This window comes from Dendropsophus ebraccatus, chromosome 3 (assembly GCF_027789765.1).
Source record: "Dendropsophus ebraccatus isolate aDenEbr1 chromosome 3, aDenEbr1.pat, whole genome shotgun sequence".
In the NCBI taxonomy this organism is placed as follows: domain Eukaryota; kingdom Metazoa; phylum Chordata; class Amphibia; order Anura; family Hylidae; genus Dendropsophus; species Dendropsophus ebraccatus.
Window position 1 is genome coordinate 47,249,563 of NC_091456.1, and position 17,471 is coordinate 47,267,033.

Sequence of the window (17,471 nt, forward strand, 5' to 3'; positions counted from 1 at the left end):
GCAGGTGGTCACGCATGATTCTATCCCCTACAGAAGAAAATAAGTGACACATGCTTGTGGTAGAAATGGTGAGTCATACTGCTTCATTGTCAGGTGGCCTTGTGGGAAAGCACATCTCGAGGTCTCTCTTAACACTTCACATATAGTAAACTTTGTCAACCATGATCCTTGGAACAATGAGTTCTTATACTTTAATTATTTGCTATATAATGCCATCAGTTTATCCATAATATTGGGTAACACACAGGCTGTATTTACCACTAGGCACCCGTGGTCCGGTGCCTAGGACAGCACCTTGCAGGGGGGCAGCACCAGGGAGCAGGGGGACAGAAAAAACTATTTTTTTTTGTTTTTATTTTTTTAGTTTCCCTCCTCCCGTTCAGACTTGCCAGCAAATCTGGTGTCTTTTCCAGGGGGGGTGGGGGGTATGGTGGTATTGGTCAGGTCTGGTATCGCCAATAGGTGCGTGTAGATGGGGCGTCTTCAGGTTCAGTGCCTAGGGCAGCAGCAGCTGTTAATACAGCCCTGGTAACACAGTGCAGTTATAGAGTGAAACAGCGTGTATGGGATATATTAGATGGAGCCTTGCTCTTATGAGTTTACAATCCAAAACCTTTCTTGACCAAAGGTCATTGATGCATGGATGTCCAGGTCACAATGAAGCAGTGTTCTCCTCCTCGCCTTCTAAGAACTATGAAGCCTTAATTTTTTCACCTACAGTTTTTGGGGGTGTAATTTTTTTTGCGCCGTGATCTATGGTTTTTATTGGTGACATATTGGTGCAAAGGTTTTTTTTTTTATCACTTTTTTAAATTTTTTTCTGTAATCTAATGTGTAATTTAAAAAAAAATCAGCAATTTTGGTTTTTTTTTTTTTTCTTTTCATTTTCCATTTACTATTCATCGTGCAGGAACGATATTGTTATATTTTAATAGATCGGCCAGTTTCTGCACGCTACAGTATAAAATATGTTTGTTTTTGCATATTTTTATTTGTAAGGTATAAAAGGCGGTGATTTATTAAAAAAAACTTTTTTTTTTTTTTTCACTATTCGTAAGCCCCCCAGGGGACTTATATATGCAATCATTAGATTGCATATACTGATCAATTGCATATACTGATCATATACTGATCTGACAAGACAGAGGTAAGCATTAAACCTCTTGCTGTTGGTGTAAATGATCAGGACCCCTGCAGTCACGTTGCAAGGGGCCCGTTAAGTCTGTGACAGGTACTTTTCCTGTCACTAACTTCCTTCACTGATCGCTATATATTGCAGCGTTTGAAGGGTTAATGACAAACAGCTGCGTGAGTTGTTTTTTTCCTTGCTTTGTTAAAAGAGAAAGTATTGCTAGATTTTCTTTTACTGTTTACAACCAAATACTAAAACATGTTCTTTTATTCTATTCTGTTTCTATTTTAAATTTTGTACAATATTATTTGTGGCTGCTCTCTTGCCTGAGCATTTAGTGATATGCCACAGGGAGCTGCTATTGTCTTGCCATCTATGTGCCATCTATGTTCTGAAGTCTACTGATACTGTGATGCTGTACAGATGACTTAACAGCAGCCGGACCATGCTAAAAAGGAAGCACTTTGCCCCTCTGCCATTTTGTCTCGCACCCCCTCCTAATAGTCTGTAAGCTCATGCATGCGAGCAGGGCCCTCACTCCTCATGTATGGATAATTATATGTAGATCTCTGTAATGTCTGATTTTTATCTATGTATGTACCCCAGAATTGTAAAGTGCTGCAGAATCTGTTGGCGCTATATAAATAAAAATTATTATTATTATTAATTATTAACAGCAGCCTCCTCTTATCACCACAGACAAAAAAGGAAGTCTCGGCTTAGTTGTAGACCTAGTGGTGGAAATAAAAATTGCAAGATTTCAGGATTATTTTATAATCAAGATAGCAAAAAAAATAAAATAAAATAGAGCACAATTTACAAAAAATTCTTTAAAGGGGTACTCCGGTGAAATTTTTTTTCTTTCAAACCAACTGGTGTCAGAAAGTTGTATAGATATGTAATTTACTTCTACTTAAAAATATCAACTCAACTTATCAGCTGCTGTATGTCCTGCAGGAAGTGGTGTATTCTTTCCATTCTTTCCAGCGCTCTCTGCTGCTATCTCTGTCCGAGACAGGAAGTGCCCATTGCAGTATCAACTCCCCATTGAAAACGTGACTTCTCTGGACCGTTACCATCTCAGACAGGGGTGGCAGCAGGGAGCACTGTGTCACACCAAGAATACACCACTTCCTGCAGAACATACAGAAGATAATAAGTATGGGAAGTATTTGAGATTTTTGAATTTTAGTAAACTATTAATCTATATAGCTTTCTAAAACCATTTGATTTGAAAGAAAAATAGAATATGAAAAAATGTGTAGCATAAAAACGTGATTTAAACAATAGTTTATTTTCTGATGAATCATTTCCTTGCACTGTAAGTATATACATGTACCACGAAAAAAAAAAAAAAAAAAAAAATATATATATATATAACACACACATACACATTTTGTAAGCATTGTAATTTAGGAAAAGCAAGGAGTGGAGCAGTTATTTATTGTGTGTGACAGACTCGCCCTGTGGCAGGGAGGCATGTATAAATCTCAGTTTGTCAGGAGTTTGCTGTGATTAAGTCTTCATCCTTGTGGTTGCTGACATTGCCTGGAGAACTGCGGAGTGACCTTGCGCATCTGCTGTAACAAAGGTCATGAATGTGCGTGGTGATGAGACATTAATAGTGTCAGTCTTCCATTGTCTTAGCTGAAATGTCACTGCAGACTGTCTTGGAATGTGTGTCACGTTCTGTTAACACACTAGTGCATTCTGCTCTTTGACCGTGTTATTTCATGTATTTGTATTTTCAGGAAGACGTCAAGCTCAGCAGACACTGAGTAGTATACGCTTATATAACACTAACTGCGATGGTGTCTATACCCTGCTAGGAATATCTATCTATAATGGCTATTTCATTTAAATATCCCAGTCCACATATATATCCTATTATAGTCACATATTAGCAGTGCCCCTAGTAAGCCATTATACTTGGTCACATTTATGTGCCAAAATAACAATTCAAATGTCATTGCAATGTGTCTGATTTTATTTCCAGTGCATTAGTAATAGAGCTGACCTCATGTTAGCTGTGTGAGTATATGGCTTTATTCTCATTAGACGTAACACAATGAACTTTCCCTTCCCATACAGGAAGTCTCTTCCTAGCCGGAAATGGCTGATGTAAGAAGACATTACATATGTATTTACTGTATGTCTGTGAATATGATTACAGATGATTTCTTACCTCACTTAGCTAATGGATGAGCCCACCAATTTAAACTACAGACCTTTTCTGTAACCTGGACTGACTTGCACTGCTCTATAGTTTACATTGCTAGGCTTATGTCCATCAGCCTATGGCTCTCTTTTATATGAACAATAACAGAAGGTGAACCCATAATGGCATCTACTGGGCATACCAAAGACAGTGGGTAACGGCTGCTCTCAGCATCCGACACTCACCATTAATGATTGACATCAGCGATCACGCTGATGACCGTCATTTACCCTTTAAATGCAGCGATTACTAGTGTTAAAATAACAGGAGCAGTATCTGTCACTGACTGCAGTGTGTTTGCGAAGGAGCCTGTCAGTTTCCATGTCAGCCAAAGGCCTGTGAAAGGTCTCTATAGTGTCTACTCATGATCTTCTAACAGATCCTGCCTCATTCAGACTTTACTAGCAGAGTGCTGATTTGACTAAAAAAGTGTAAAAAAAATAATAATTTTTTTTTTAGTCCACCCACCCCAATAAAAAAAACTAAATCATCCATCTTTTCCCATTTTTCAAATAAAATTTGTTAAAAAATAACTTATTTAGAATTACAGCACAAAGAACTCCAAACTATTAAAATGTGACAATAATGATCCCCATGGGGTGAATGGCATAAGCGAAAAAAGAGAACAAACACCACCAGAATTGCTTCTTTGACGCATCATATATCTGAAAAACATTAATAAATATGAACCAATACACTAAAATAGAACTAGTAAAATGTACAGATCACAGGACAAATGAGCTTTCACACGGTCCTGTAGATAAAAAAAAGTAAAAGGTTATGGTAATTATGATCATAGTTAACGAACAACTATTGTTCTGTGTATTTTGGTGAACGAGTTCAGATCGTTTGCAAACGTTTATTGGAGAAAATTAAAAATCGCTTAGCCTAATAGGATCCTTAGTCATAGAGAGCCCCTATAACTGCAGTGTGGGGTCTGTATAATGTTCATGATAGATTCCCCTTTGTCTAGCTCTTTAAAGATGACTGTATTTCTGTGTGAGGTATGTGTGACGCACATGAAAGATGTCTGCTTGACTCCATTCCTGGCAGGAATACCACTCCTTGGCCCAGCACACTTTCACTCATACTTGCTTTACTATTTGCTTTTTTTTTTTTTTGCTATTCTCTGGAACAAGTGTTGCTTCAGTGTTTCCCAGGAATGTTGCTTCCATGTCTCCGCTATCCCTTATTAGCTACTTGGCAGCCTTAGCGTGTTTGTGTACGTGTTGTTTGGTTGCCATGTTACATCACTGAAAATATCTTTAGTGGTTTCTTTTGGTAAATCATTTGCTTTGTCCTTTCTTTAGGTGAAGTGATGCTAAACCTTTTGTAAAACATTTCATTGCCGTCTGCCATCTTTTTCTGCCTTTGTGTTTTTATTGATTACTCAGTTTTTTTTGTTTTTTTTAGGTGCACAAACTCAAAGGAAAGTATGACATATCTCTTTCTGTAATGGACAAGCCTGTTTTCTATATTCATCTAGTTCCTAATATATTAGATTCACATTGAATGTCATGCCAGGTTTGGGATATACAGCAGTGATGCTTTTAGTAAAGTAACTTACATCACTGTACCATTTTTCTTCCTCATGGATCAAATTACTTCCTGGTTTCCCCTTGCTTGCAGCCTACTATAAGTGGAGACCAATTGCCGGTACTTCCTGGAGACTGTGGTTGTACTGAGCATGCCTGACCCACCTCAGAGGGTCGTAACCAAGGGCAACAGATTAATAAAGCAGAGAATGTGGGAATAGTCAGTCTATATCTCTGAAAGGCTTGTACTTTTGAATTGTATCTAATTTCACATAAGGCATTAGTTTAGACCTCGTTTTCGGAATGACACAACCCCTTTAATGTGGTTTTACACATATCAAATTGGGTTATAAACTATGAGAACATACAGCAGGCTTGAAATTGCGGTTCTTGCACATATCCATTTCCTTGTCAGCACACAATCTTTTTCAGAACTGCATGTTTTGAATAATTTTCCTTTTTCCTTCACCTGTTTGGCTTTACCCTTAGATTTAGCTAAAAAGTACATGAATATAATTGAACCAAAAATTAAAGGTGATCTATCAGAATCTACCAATCTAACCTGCTGATAGCTCCTTATTGTGCAGTTTTTACTCTGTTCCGCGAGACTGTTGAGAGAACTGCCCTGCCCCCAGAGGGTCGATTTGCCTCCGGTCGGCTTGCTCCACTGATAATCACTAGAAGGTGGGGAGCTGGCCAGGAGCAGATCGTCCTCCAAATGGCCTTACGGGACAGGCCACTACTTTAAAATTTGTTTATTCACAAATTAAACATGTCTAACATAAAAAGTCCATGGTAAAGAGAAAATGGGTGGAATCTCTGTAGCCTCTTAAAGTGGAAGTACCATTTATTTAAACCTTTGATATTTCTGCACTGTGATCATAAGTTACAACCAGGGAAAGAGTGTGGCAGCACACTCCATCCACTATAGAGGTTCCAGCAGCATCCAGGTAGAGAACATCTTTATTAGGGATTTAAGTACAAAATACAATGGCTCTACTGTGAAGTGGAGCCATCTATTGAGGATAAGTAGCTGACCAGAGCACATCTACCTTCTCCTTTTTGGCACTTGATTCTACTATGATACTATTGGACCCTTGATGTTCAAACAAGGGGTCCGTGGAGCCTCGGTTGCGAGTCTCCAAACATGGAAATAGCCAGATAACCCTGCAGGGAAGGAAGACCTGTTGCCAAGCGGTGCCTCCCAGTGGGGAGAAAACCAAACCACCCTGATACATAGCCCCTTAAGTCCCACTCAGTTTCCAGTATCGGAACATAAATAGGTAAATAAATACTACTTTTTAAACTGCACAGGAATTGCATAAAGGGTGAAGATAAGAGACAAACCTTCGTCCTCAGCGCCTCGTGTGCAATAGGGGGCTACCAGCAGATTAGGCTGGGTTCACACTGCGTTTTTGCAATCCGTTTTTTCATCCGTTTTTTGGAAAAAAACGAATGCATTTCTGTCCATCCGTTTTGATCCGTTTTTCCATTGACTTCCATTGTAAAAAAGACGGATCAAAACGGATCCGTTTTTTTTGACTGACGCAAAAACGTAGCTGACACTACTTTTGTGTCCGGTTTTTTTTTTTTACAATGGAAGTCAATGGAAAAACGGATCAAAACGGATGCACACTAATGCATCCGTTTTTTCCATCCGTTTTTCATCGGATGAAAAAACGGATTGCAAAAACGCAGTGTGAACCCAGCCTTAGATTCATCTAAGCTGTGCCTTATTTTTACAGTGTTTTGGGATGCTGGTAGGAATCCAGAATATCCAGAAGCATAAGAACATACAGAACAAGATAGAAAGGGGCACATTCTCTACAGTCATTGTACTTACATGTTAATTTTCAGGCTGATAGGGAGACTCACAAAGCATTTTATTGTAGGCTAATGGCTCTAGACTCTATCCGGTTTTAAAGTCCTTAAAGTGAATTACTATCATTTATTGAAAATGGGTCCCCAGTAATATCTCCATTGAAAATGTTTATTACTTGTACGTATTATCATTCATGAATAATGAAGTAATACTGAACATAGAGAGCACAGTGACAGTAACAGTCTCTGAAGAGGGAAGTGCATACTTGGCTGCTGATGATTAATGTACAGTTAGGAGTGGTGGGCGACGTAGGCCAGTGGACCATGTAACCCCTGTGAGTCAGGGTGCTTGTTTATTGTAAATACCCTTGTCTGGAAATTACCCTATTAAACAGACTTAATTCTAGAGTTTCAGTGCTTTATATACCACTTCAGGTGTAGTCTTGAGAATAAACAAAGAGCTTTGTCACACGATTTCCATCGGTCACTACATAAGAATTACACCTGATGTGCTTGAGGTTTGCTAGAACTTAAAATGATGAGGAAATTCTAACAAAGTGACAAACCACCTAATAAAATTTATCTTGAACCAGTTAAATTTTCTTTAGGTGTTGAAACCTAAACATGAAGAATAGGCAGACCATATAAATCAGGTTGTATGCAGTCCTGCTGTGATAGGGGAATGGTTCCTACTGTCTTCTGTATGGGATACTGATTTTATAGGAGTTCTCTGCAAAAGATTGAAAACTGGATTATTTTTACACTAATACCATCACACTGTGTGGGTGTAGGTAGCCTGCACAGTAGGGACAGAATGGTCAAGAGTTTGACTCAGTAATGATTCATTGTGAATGGGAGTGACGGAAATAGCCATGACATACCTGCCCCTCAGCTGAGAGCCGGAATATAGGCAGGGAAATATGGGGGTGCTGGATGTTGGACCCTTATTTAAGTTACTTCTATAACCTGTGTGATCTCATTACTTTATAAAAAGTTAAAAAAATATGTTTGAATTCTATATTTATGATTTAAAGCAGTGACTTGGTGCATGACCCAGCTAGAGGCCTGTGGTGTGAGTGGAATGGCAGAATGGAACACAGTTAGTCACAGTTTTTCTTTATTCACACTGGTTAAAGTTATCCAGCGGTGATTGTTATAAATGGCTACTAACTATATCAAAATGCAACTTCTATGTCCTAATCTAGCCCACACCTATAGTGTGTTGAATGCCAGCATTCTTCAGCACATTGAAGCTGACCTTGTTTTTTAAAAAGTATGAATATTTGAATAGAAGATGATATACATGAAAAAGTATGTAATGTTTTATGTGGTGTTTACAATTAAAGGGTAAACTAACAGCAGGTTAGACACACCTAACCTGCTGTTATGTCCCAATAGTGCATGGGCTGCTAAGGATGAACGTAGTTTCCTTACCTTGACCCTCAGTGCCCTTTGGAGCAGATTTCCATTAGTGGGAACCATTTGATTTTAGCATTGTTTGTGTAAAAATTATCATTGGGGATTGAGAATAGCCATGATGATCATTACATCTATTGTAAGCATTAAGAACCTGGGGCTCATAAAAATAGCTCAATTGTATATCTTGTAAGCATGTGCCATTTAGAAGATACTAGCAGTCTGCTTTTATTTCTGTTTATTCACAAATTAAACATGTTTAACATAAAAAGTCTGTGGTAAAGAGAAAATCGTTGGAATCTCTGTAGCCTCTCTGTAGCCTCTCTGTAGAATCTCTGTAGAATCTCTGTAGTGGAAGTGATATTTCCGCACTGCAGTCATAAGTTACCAGGGAAAGAGCGTGGCAGCACACTCCACCCCTCGCCTCGACATGTCCCTAAGATGTGTATAGAGGTTCCAGCAGCATCCAGGTAGAAAACATTAGGAATTCAAGGAATACAATGGCTCTACTGTGGTGTGGAGCCATCTTTTGAGGATAAGTAGCTGACAAGAGCACATCTACCTTCTTCTTTTTGGCACTTGATTCTACTACGATACTACTGGACCCTTGATGTTCAAACAAGGGGTCCGTGAAGCCTCGGTTAGGAGTCTCAAAACACAGGAATAGTCAGATATCTTTCCAGGGAAGGAAGATCTGTTGCCAAGGGGTGCCCCCCAGTGGGTAGATCTCCAAACCAATTTGATCTGTAGCCCTTTTAAGAGCCACTCAGTTGCGAGTATCGGTACATAAATTCAAGGGTGTCCCCTTTTGCGTCAAAGACTAACTCAGCTGTGAGTTGGACCCTTGATGTGGCATGTCAAAAGTTTTGATTAGTTGGGATCTGGGTGTTCAGACCTTCACAAATCGTTTGCTAGAGCCAGGAGAAGTGCATGGCTAAGCACTTCACTCCCCGGCTCGCTGCCTTTTCCATCTCTCTGCATGTTGCCAGACTCTACTTTAGGTCTGTGGAGACCATCTCCTGCAATGAAACAATTGCAGCAAGCTATGGAGTGAAGTGCTCAGCCAAGTGGTTCTCCTGAATTGATGGAGGAATACAGAGGACGGAGAATAGCTTTGGGTACATGACAGCAATGCAAGATAGGAACTTTAGTGTCCTACTAACATGGGCTGCCAGATGCTCATATGTGGAGTACATAGCAACAGTGTGACAAAAATGTAACTGCACATTAAGGATATAGTGTTGTACTGTTATTTTGTGCAATCAGCCCATAGTTTTCCTTTTTAAAGGGGTTATCCAGTGCTACAAAAACATGGCCACTTTCTTTGAGACAACACGACTCTTGTTTCCAGTTTAGGTGCGGTTTACAATTGAGCTCCATTCACTTTAATTTAATTAAGCAGCAAAACCCCACCCAAACAGGAGACAAGATTGGGTCTGTCTCTGGAAGAAAGTGGCCATGTTTTTGTAGCGCTGAATAACCCCTTTAAAGGGAACCTGTCACCCCCCGTGCCGGGGTGACAGGCTCCCGACCCCCCGTTAGAGCCCCCTATACTCACCTAATCCCGCCGGGTCCCGCTTCTGGATCCGGTCGGTTGACGGAGATCTCAGCCGCTGCAGCCCGGCGCGCGCGCTGAGAGATGAGTCCAATGCTCATAGAGAATGACGGAGCGCTGGACTCTCCTGTCATTCTCTATGGGTGTTGGACTCATCTATCAGCGCGCGCGCCGGGCTGCAGCGGCTGAGATCTTCATCACCCGACCACCTCCAGAAGCGGGACCCGGCGGGATTAGGTGAGTATAGGGGGCTCTAACGGGGGGTCGGGAGCCTGTCACCCCGGCACGGGGGGTGACAGGTTCCCTTTAAGTGTTTCCAGATATTAAATAGCCTTTGATTGAATTATCAGCCATGTTAATGGTCTATATATTGCTTGTACTGGGAAACTTATAGAATTATAGTAAATGACAAATGTTAATGTTTGACCTTGAACCCCCACTTTTTCATTTACTGTCAGAATAACCCTGTATATAACCCTCTGGTAGGCATTTGACATTCTATAGGACAGACCTACGTGAACATTTGGTTAATATCGATAATTTGTAAACCTCAACTTCTAGTAGGTGTCATTGTTTTTGTCTGTAAATGAGACAGTCATTAAGGGATGTTTTGCTAATACTGTTCTGCTTTGTGGTCTGTGTCACATCTATTGCGTCACTTGCCCACTTCACGCTAAAGGTTAGTTTTTTTTTGTTTTGTTTTATTACAGCTGATAAATCTGGTGGTACTTTCTGATCTGGCGGGGGTGATTACTATGACGGTTATCAACATCCTTCCTTCAAGTTCGTCTGCTTGGTGGGGGTGGATGTTGACAAAGGATGGAATGCAATCTGTCTATATAATGGGCATGCACTGGCAGATGGGCTGTTTTATTTTAGCTCCATAACAATGATTTTTAAGTTGAAGATTATACTGTACATTGTTTATCAGAAGCCTAAAAGTAGAACACCATTAATTAAGAAACTATTGTAACTTTAGTTTCAAAGCTTAAGACTATTTTTTTAGCTGTTTATGCGGCTATTAGAGATGAGCGCAACTCTGGCATGCTCGAGTCTGATCGCTTGGCATTTGAATACCGGTGAAGAAGTTGCAACCTTAAGGTTATCTGCAAAGCATAGATACAGCCTATAGACTCCAGCATGCTCGAGTTGCGCTCTTCTCTAGTAGCTATACAAAAATTGGGCATTTCTGAGGGTGAGTTCACACATAATGGAACCACAGCGGATTTCACAGATTCCAGTCCTGTTAGTTTAAATAGGATTACATACTCGCAGCGGAATTTTCATCCCGCTGTGAGTACGTAAACACTTAAGTTTTTGAGTGCTGTATGTATGAAACCTACATAAATCTGACATCCGGTAAGGCTAGGTTCACACTGCGTTTTTGCAATCCATTTTTTGCAAAAAAAACAGATGAAAAAAACGTGTGCATCCGTTTTGATCCGTTTTTCCATTGACTTCCATTATAAAAAAAAAAAAATAAATAACGGATCAAAATGGATCTTTTTTTTTTTTTTTTTTTTTAAAGGACACAGAAATGTAGCAGACATTACTTTTATGTCCGTCAAAAAAACGGATCCGTTTTGATCCTTTTTTTTTTCTTTTTTTTTACAATAGAAGTCAATTTAAAAACTGATGCATCCGTTTTTTTCATCCGTTTTTCATCCGTTTTGTGCAAAAAACGGATGAAAAAAACGGATTGCAAAAACGCAGTGTGAACCTAGCCTAAGCACGGTCTAATTTGTAGCACCATGTTTAAGATGACAAATTCAACCCTGCTATGTTTGTAGTAGGTGGATATGACTGTTAAATATACATTTTAATCTTATTTTATTTTATTTATCTTTTCAGCAAACTTACCAATGCCAACCATTGCGGCCTTGGATGGAGCAGCCTTAGGAGGAGGCCTTGAGATGGCATTAGCCAATGACATCATTGTGGCAGGTAAGCTTAGCATATAGATTCTGTTATGTAATAAAATACATCTCTCCTGAACTCCAGACATGGCGTATTTGGTGCCAAGCTGAAATGATAAATCATAAGCTCTCTATCTAAATGTCATCTTTGTGTTGTGACATGCTAGTCAAGTACTTGGAAGATTTAGTCATGCTCCACAATAGAAGGCATTGATGCTAGTCTAGACTTCATAAAAATACATTGTTATTGGCCACATGCGAAGTAAAAAATCTCTCTGGTTTATATATAGAACATAATGTATACAATAAATAGTAATAAGACATTATAAAGAAGAAGAAAAGACCAGCTTACCCAGGCAATCATTATGACACTAAGAGTAAGCCAAGTATGGAATCACTACAAATATCAATGAAGGAACAAGTGTATCACAAAGGAGAAGGTTGTGAGGTTTATATACTACATATAATGTATAAGGCTTGAACTTCTCAGACAGAGCTTAAGGCTATGTTCACACTACGTAAAAGTACGGCCGTTGTTGCCATTGGCAACAATGGCCATACTTTGCACGTGTATGCACATTGCCTCCTCCTTTATGGGATCCCGGCTGGAGCGTATACACATCATACACACTCCGTCCAGGATCCCATGCGGGGCCGCAAAGAACTGACATGTCAGTTTTCTGCGGCCGCAATTCAGTGAGTTGCGTTCGCAGAAAGACCTGTCAGTTCACACAGTGAAGCGAGCGGCTCCGGCCGCTTGATTCATTGTGTGCTATGAGAGTTCTGATGCGGGCACGGGCTGATGCTCCCGCATCAGAACACCAGAACACTGCGGCCGGAAAGATCACCCTTGATGCAGTAGTAAGGGCATGGAAAAAGCACTTTATAAGCATTTCCTGTAATAGGTGTATATGAGTGATTTGTGTAACTTTTGGGGGCAATACAATACTTTAACCCCTAGACGACCCTGGACGTACAGTTACGTCATGGAAGTCTGTCACCAGACGACCCTGAATGTAACTGTACGTCCTGGGTGTTTCTACCGGTATAAAGCGCGCTCTGGAGCGGAGCGCGCTTCATAGCAGGTGGGGGCCGGCTGCAATCAGCAGCCGGCACCTCACCGTTCATGACACGCTGCAGCGATCACGCTACAGCGTGTCATTAACTCCTTAAACGCCGCGGCCTGCACAGGCAGGCTCAATGAGCAGATCGCCGATAACACTGATCAATGCTATGCCTATGGCATAGCAATGGTCAGTGTAGAAATCACACTAGTGTATGTAAAAGTCCCCCAAAGGGACTTCATTATATAAATAAAACATATAAAAATAAATAAATAAATAAACCGTAGCGTGCGTAATAGTCCGATCTATTAAAATATAACAAGTGTCATTGTGAACTGTGTACACGGAAAAAGGAAAAAAAGTGCGCGGATTACCGATTTAATGTTACATTATATATATATAAAAAAATGTATTAAAAGTGATCAAAACGTCCGATCTTAACAAATATGGTATTAATAAAAACTAGAGATCAAGGCGGAAAAAATTACACCCCATACAGCCCCGTAGGCGAAAAAATAAAACTGTTATAAGCGTCACAATAGGCCCATTTTATTAATAATTAATTGCCAAAAAAAAGGATTTCATAAAAAAAAAATATATAACATTAGAGAATCTGTGTAACCTGCATATGGTTGTGTTCGGACTGACCTATAGAATAATTGTATCATGTCGCTTTTACCATAGAGTGCATTACGTAGACACAGGAACCCCCCAAACGTTACCATATTGCATTCTTTTTTACGATTTCACCTATTTATATCTTCATAAATAATATATTTGGGATTCCGTCATACAAGTTCTGGTAAAATGAAAGACTCCATTACAAAGTACAACTATTCCTGTAAAAACCAAGCCCTTACACAGCCTGTAGATAGAAAACTGAAAGTGCTAGAGCTCTAGGGGAGGAGGGAAAAACGAAAACACTAAGATCGAAATTTGCGTGGTCCACTGGGTCATTTTGGGCCTGGTCCTCAAAGGGTTATTTAATAAACATTTTCACTGGACTTCTCCTTTAATGTTTTCCCTGATAATTGTTGTGTTAGCCGTGATCATTTTCATTACCCCAAAAATTATTCTGTCACAATGTGGGTTTATTTAAGCTCAGCTGTTGGCATTACTAATCTTTAGTGAGAGAGCAGTTTGCACATGTACAAAGTGGAGGAGATGGCACATTCCCAGCTATAGCAAGTGATCACGATGGTTATCTCTCATTGAGTGCAGGCATATTACTGTGTGTGAGCGATTGCTAGTGCATCACATTCATAGATACTCCATCACACACACACACTGTATTCTTATTGGTACGGGGTTAACGTGCTGTCTATATTAGGGAAAATTGATTATACATACTAAAAATTACAAAAGTGCCAAAGTTTTAGGCGGGCGTAGAAAAATGCTGCAGAATAAGACCCCACACATCAGGGACATCACATTTTTCCAGAGTCATTTTAAGTATGATGTAAAGTGTATGGAAAATCAGTGTCGTCCACAGTAACCAACGAGATGACGGCTCTGATTTTAAAACTCAAATCTCTTTTTGAAAAATGAAAGCTGAAATTTGATTGGTTGCTGTGTGCAGTATTGACGTGATTTGTTAGAATTAAATGCATCTTTGGTCCATATCTAGATATGACTACACTGCCAATGTGTAGAGGAGGAAACCACTCACAGACTTCAACTGAATTTCTCTTCACACACGTCAGCTTTATGTATATTCGAAGTATGTTCCAGAATTCTGCAGCTGTATGCCTGTGATAAAGCCTATATATTTAGCACAATAGAATTCTCCCAAATTCATCAGTATATGGGCATTGAATGTGTGAGTGTAAAAAGCATACCAGTGTGTAATGTTTATTACATTCCGCTTGAAGGATACCACCCATTGAAGTGCTGTTTCTTTTCTTTCATTGACTCATGTTTTTGCCGGCCCCTTGTATCAACATGAACAGAGTATTCAGTGTCAGATAGCGTAATCCTCCGCACCCTCAGTGTTGCCCATGGCATCCACATCTTTAGGTTTCAAACTGAAAGCCGTAATACAATTGGCTTGACATGATATGTAGGTCATGTGAGCTGCTTTACTTGCATCTAGTCAGTGCGATTAATTTTTATTGGCAATTTTCCCAAATGATTGCTGCTTTGTGAGATACAACCAAACATTTAACATAGTCAGAAGTTGATGTGACTGAATCCGTGTACGTGACAGCAAGGAGGAAGGATTTTGAATGCTATTTTGTTTTCTTGACTTTTACTCTAGGCAGTATTATAGTTATTTCACCAAGATTATGGTTTACCTTGATATTGATCATAATTGCTTAATTGAGTTTTAGATGACATAACATCAATAAGTTATACTATAAGGAGATACCGTTACTTTGTATCTCCTTTACTCTCTGTTGTGCATGGAACTGCAGCCGCCCCAGTCAAATACAATGTTCCTTCATTCTCAGGATTGGTGGGAGACCCCAAGGTTATAACATACGCTAATAAGCCACCTCTTTATAAAATGGAAAAAAAATGAAGTTCAGTGCCAATATTAGATCTGTTTGGTAGTTTTCTAAAAAAAAAGAAAAAAAAAAGGGGGTTATATTACAAGTAAATTAATGTTGGATATATTAAAACTGTCTTTCAGCTTCTTCAGCAAAAATGGGTCTCGTTGAAACCAAGTTGGCCATAATTCCTGGAGCAGGTAAGGTACATTTATATGTGAAGGACAATATTATATATATATATATATATATATATATATATATATATATATATATATATATATAGTGACTCGATTTCATCTCCTCAATGAATACACTTTATTTTGCACTCCACAGTGTGTGTGTATGTGTGTGTGTATATATATATATATATATATATATATATATATATATAGCCATTTTATAGCTTCTATACAGTATGTCAATTATTCCTTATTGACATATAGACCTAAGTAGTCTGAAAAGCTTGCATTTTTTTATCATCTTTGTTTGCTAATAAAAGGTATCAACTACTGAGAACTACTGAGTGTTCTTCTGTGATTTAAGTCAGACTTTTTTTTTTTTAAGACATTTACAAAGACTGACATTTTTCCATAGGCTTTAATGTAGCACATTATTCGATTTAAAATACTACCTGGCTTTATACCTATATCACTCTTGTGGTTTTATTTTACTATGTGTCAACATAGCCAAAGGTAAAAGGTAATGTGTATTGTCACACACTCCTATCTGTGGACGGATGGGCCAAGGGAGGAGCACCGATTAGGGATGGAGCTGCATCATAGGAGTGAACTGGGGTTCAAGGAAAGCGCTCTAAAAAGTGTCATGTTAAAGGTGCCCAACCACATTAAAGGAGAATTCCAGGGTCAGACATCTTTTTTCAAAAGAGCTGAGGAGGTGGCTGAACATAACACATGCACCTACCTTCCTGGCTACAGTGTAGGGGTCTGCAGTCCTCTACTCCGGTCCCCCATCTGGTTCCTTGCCTAAGCGGGGACCCAGGTCATGACGTGTCAGCCCCGCTCAGCCAGTCAGTGGCTAAGGACAAATTTTATTACAGGTTAATGTTTTGAAACCAGTTGAAATCCCTCCAAAGGAAGCTTATTATAGGGTTTATCACCTGTTCACTGGGTACAGGGGCAGATTAACTTTACCACCAAGCCTGGGCCTCCCCACACCACTGTAACTATGGCATAGTACAGGATAGATAAACTCAAAATGCCCTGATTTGTGCAAAATTGTGGTAAAAAAGCAGCGACTTTTTGCAAATCACATCAGAACTGTAGCCAGGAGACAACACACCACTGAAAGTAGAAGTTCTTTTGGGTGGTCATGGTCCCCCAGGAGCTCAGGGCCCCGGGCTACCGCCCAAACTGACCTATTATAATCCGCTACTGACTGGGTAGTGTTTCCTACTGTCAATTGGACTCCACAACATTTTCTTTCTTATGCTCTTTGGTTTACTTTATCATCATATGTATATAAACACAAAAGTCCGCTCGGGAAAAAGTTGGCACAAATGGTTTGTATAACTTTCAGAATTGCATCGTATACCATTAAAGATGGAATGTTTTGGTCATTTATTGACCCTTCTCATGTGTATGATGATAAAATAAACCAAAGATCATAAGAAAGAAAATGTTTGGAGTGCAATTCAAAATAGAAAACATTGATTGACTGTTCCGTTTGTACCCCATTTGAGTGCGCAGACATAGTACAGAGATCTGTTCAGAGGGTAAGTGATACCGAGCTAAGTGGTGGGTGTCTGGTGGCTGCGGCCCCTCCAATCATGAGAATGGAGGTCAAATATCCCACTAGTGAATGGAGCAGCATTGTGCTGTACACACTTATGTTTGGAAGTCCCAAAAAGAATGAGTGGAGCAGTGGCTGAGCATGGACATTGGAGAGGACTTCTGTTTTCATTATTGGGGGGGCCCATTGGTTAGGGTCCTATTACACAGAGCGATTTTTAACGATTAACGACTAATGATAAACGATCACAAACGAGATTTTTGTTATTGTTGTTTATTGTTAAGGTGGAATCGTTCACCATGTTACACAGAACGATGGTCGTCAGTTACGATCGTTACAATGATCGTTATTGTGATTGTTACTATTATCGTTTATTCCTTCTGATCCCAGCAAAACAATAAATGATTTGCAAATACACAGAACGATTAGGGAACAAATGTGGAATTTGAGCGAATGAATGTGGAATTACAGCAAACGATTATCGATAATTTTAGTTTCGGCTCTAAATCAACAATCAACGACAAACGAATGATTTTTCGATCGTTTCTTGCAATTACAAAGAACGATTATCGT

At 39.4% G+C, this 17,471-nt stretch overlaps 1 protein-coding gene across 3 annotated transcripts in view; it reads left to right on the top strand.

Annotated features, from left to right (window-relative positions):
• Positions 1-17,471, top strand: part of AUH (AU RNA binding methylglutaconyl-CoA hydratase) — a 151,635-nt gene that overhangs the window by 51,069 nt on the left and 83,095 nt on the right. For all 3 annotated transcript variants that reach the window (XM_069961681.1, XM_069961680.1, XM_069961679.1), the window contains exons 5-6: positions 11,529-11,621; positions 15,290-15,346. In XM_069961681.1, coding sequence (XP_069817782.1) covers positions 11,529-11,621; positions 15,290-15,346 — 150 coding nt within the window. The remainder of the gene's footprint in view (positions 1-11,528; positions 11,622-15,289; positions 15,347-17,471) is intronic.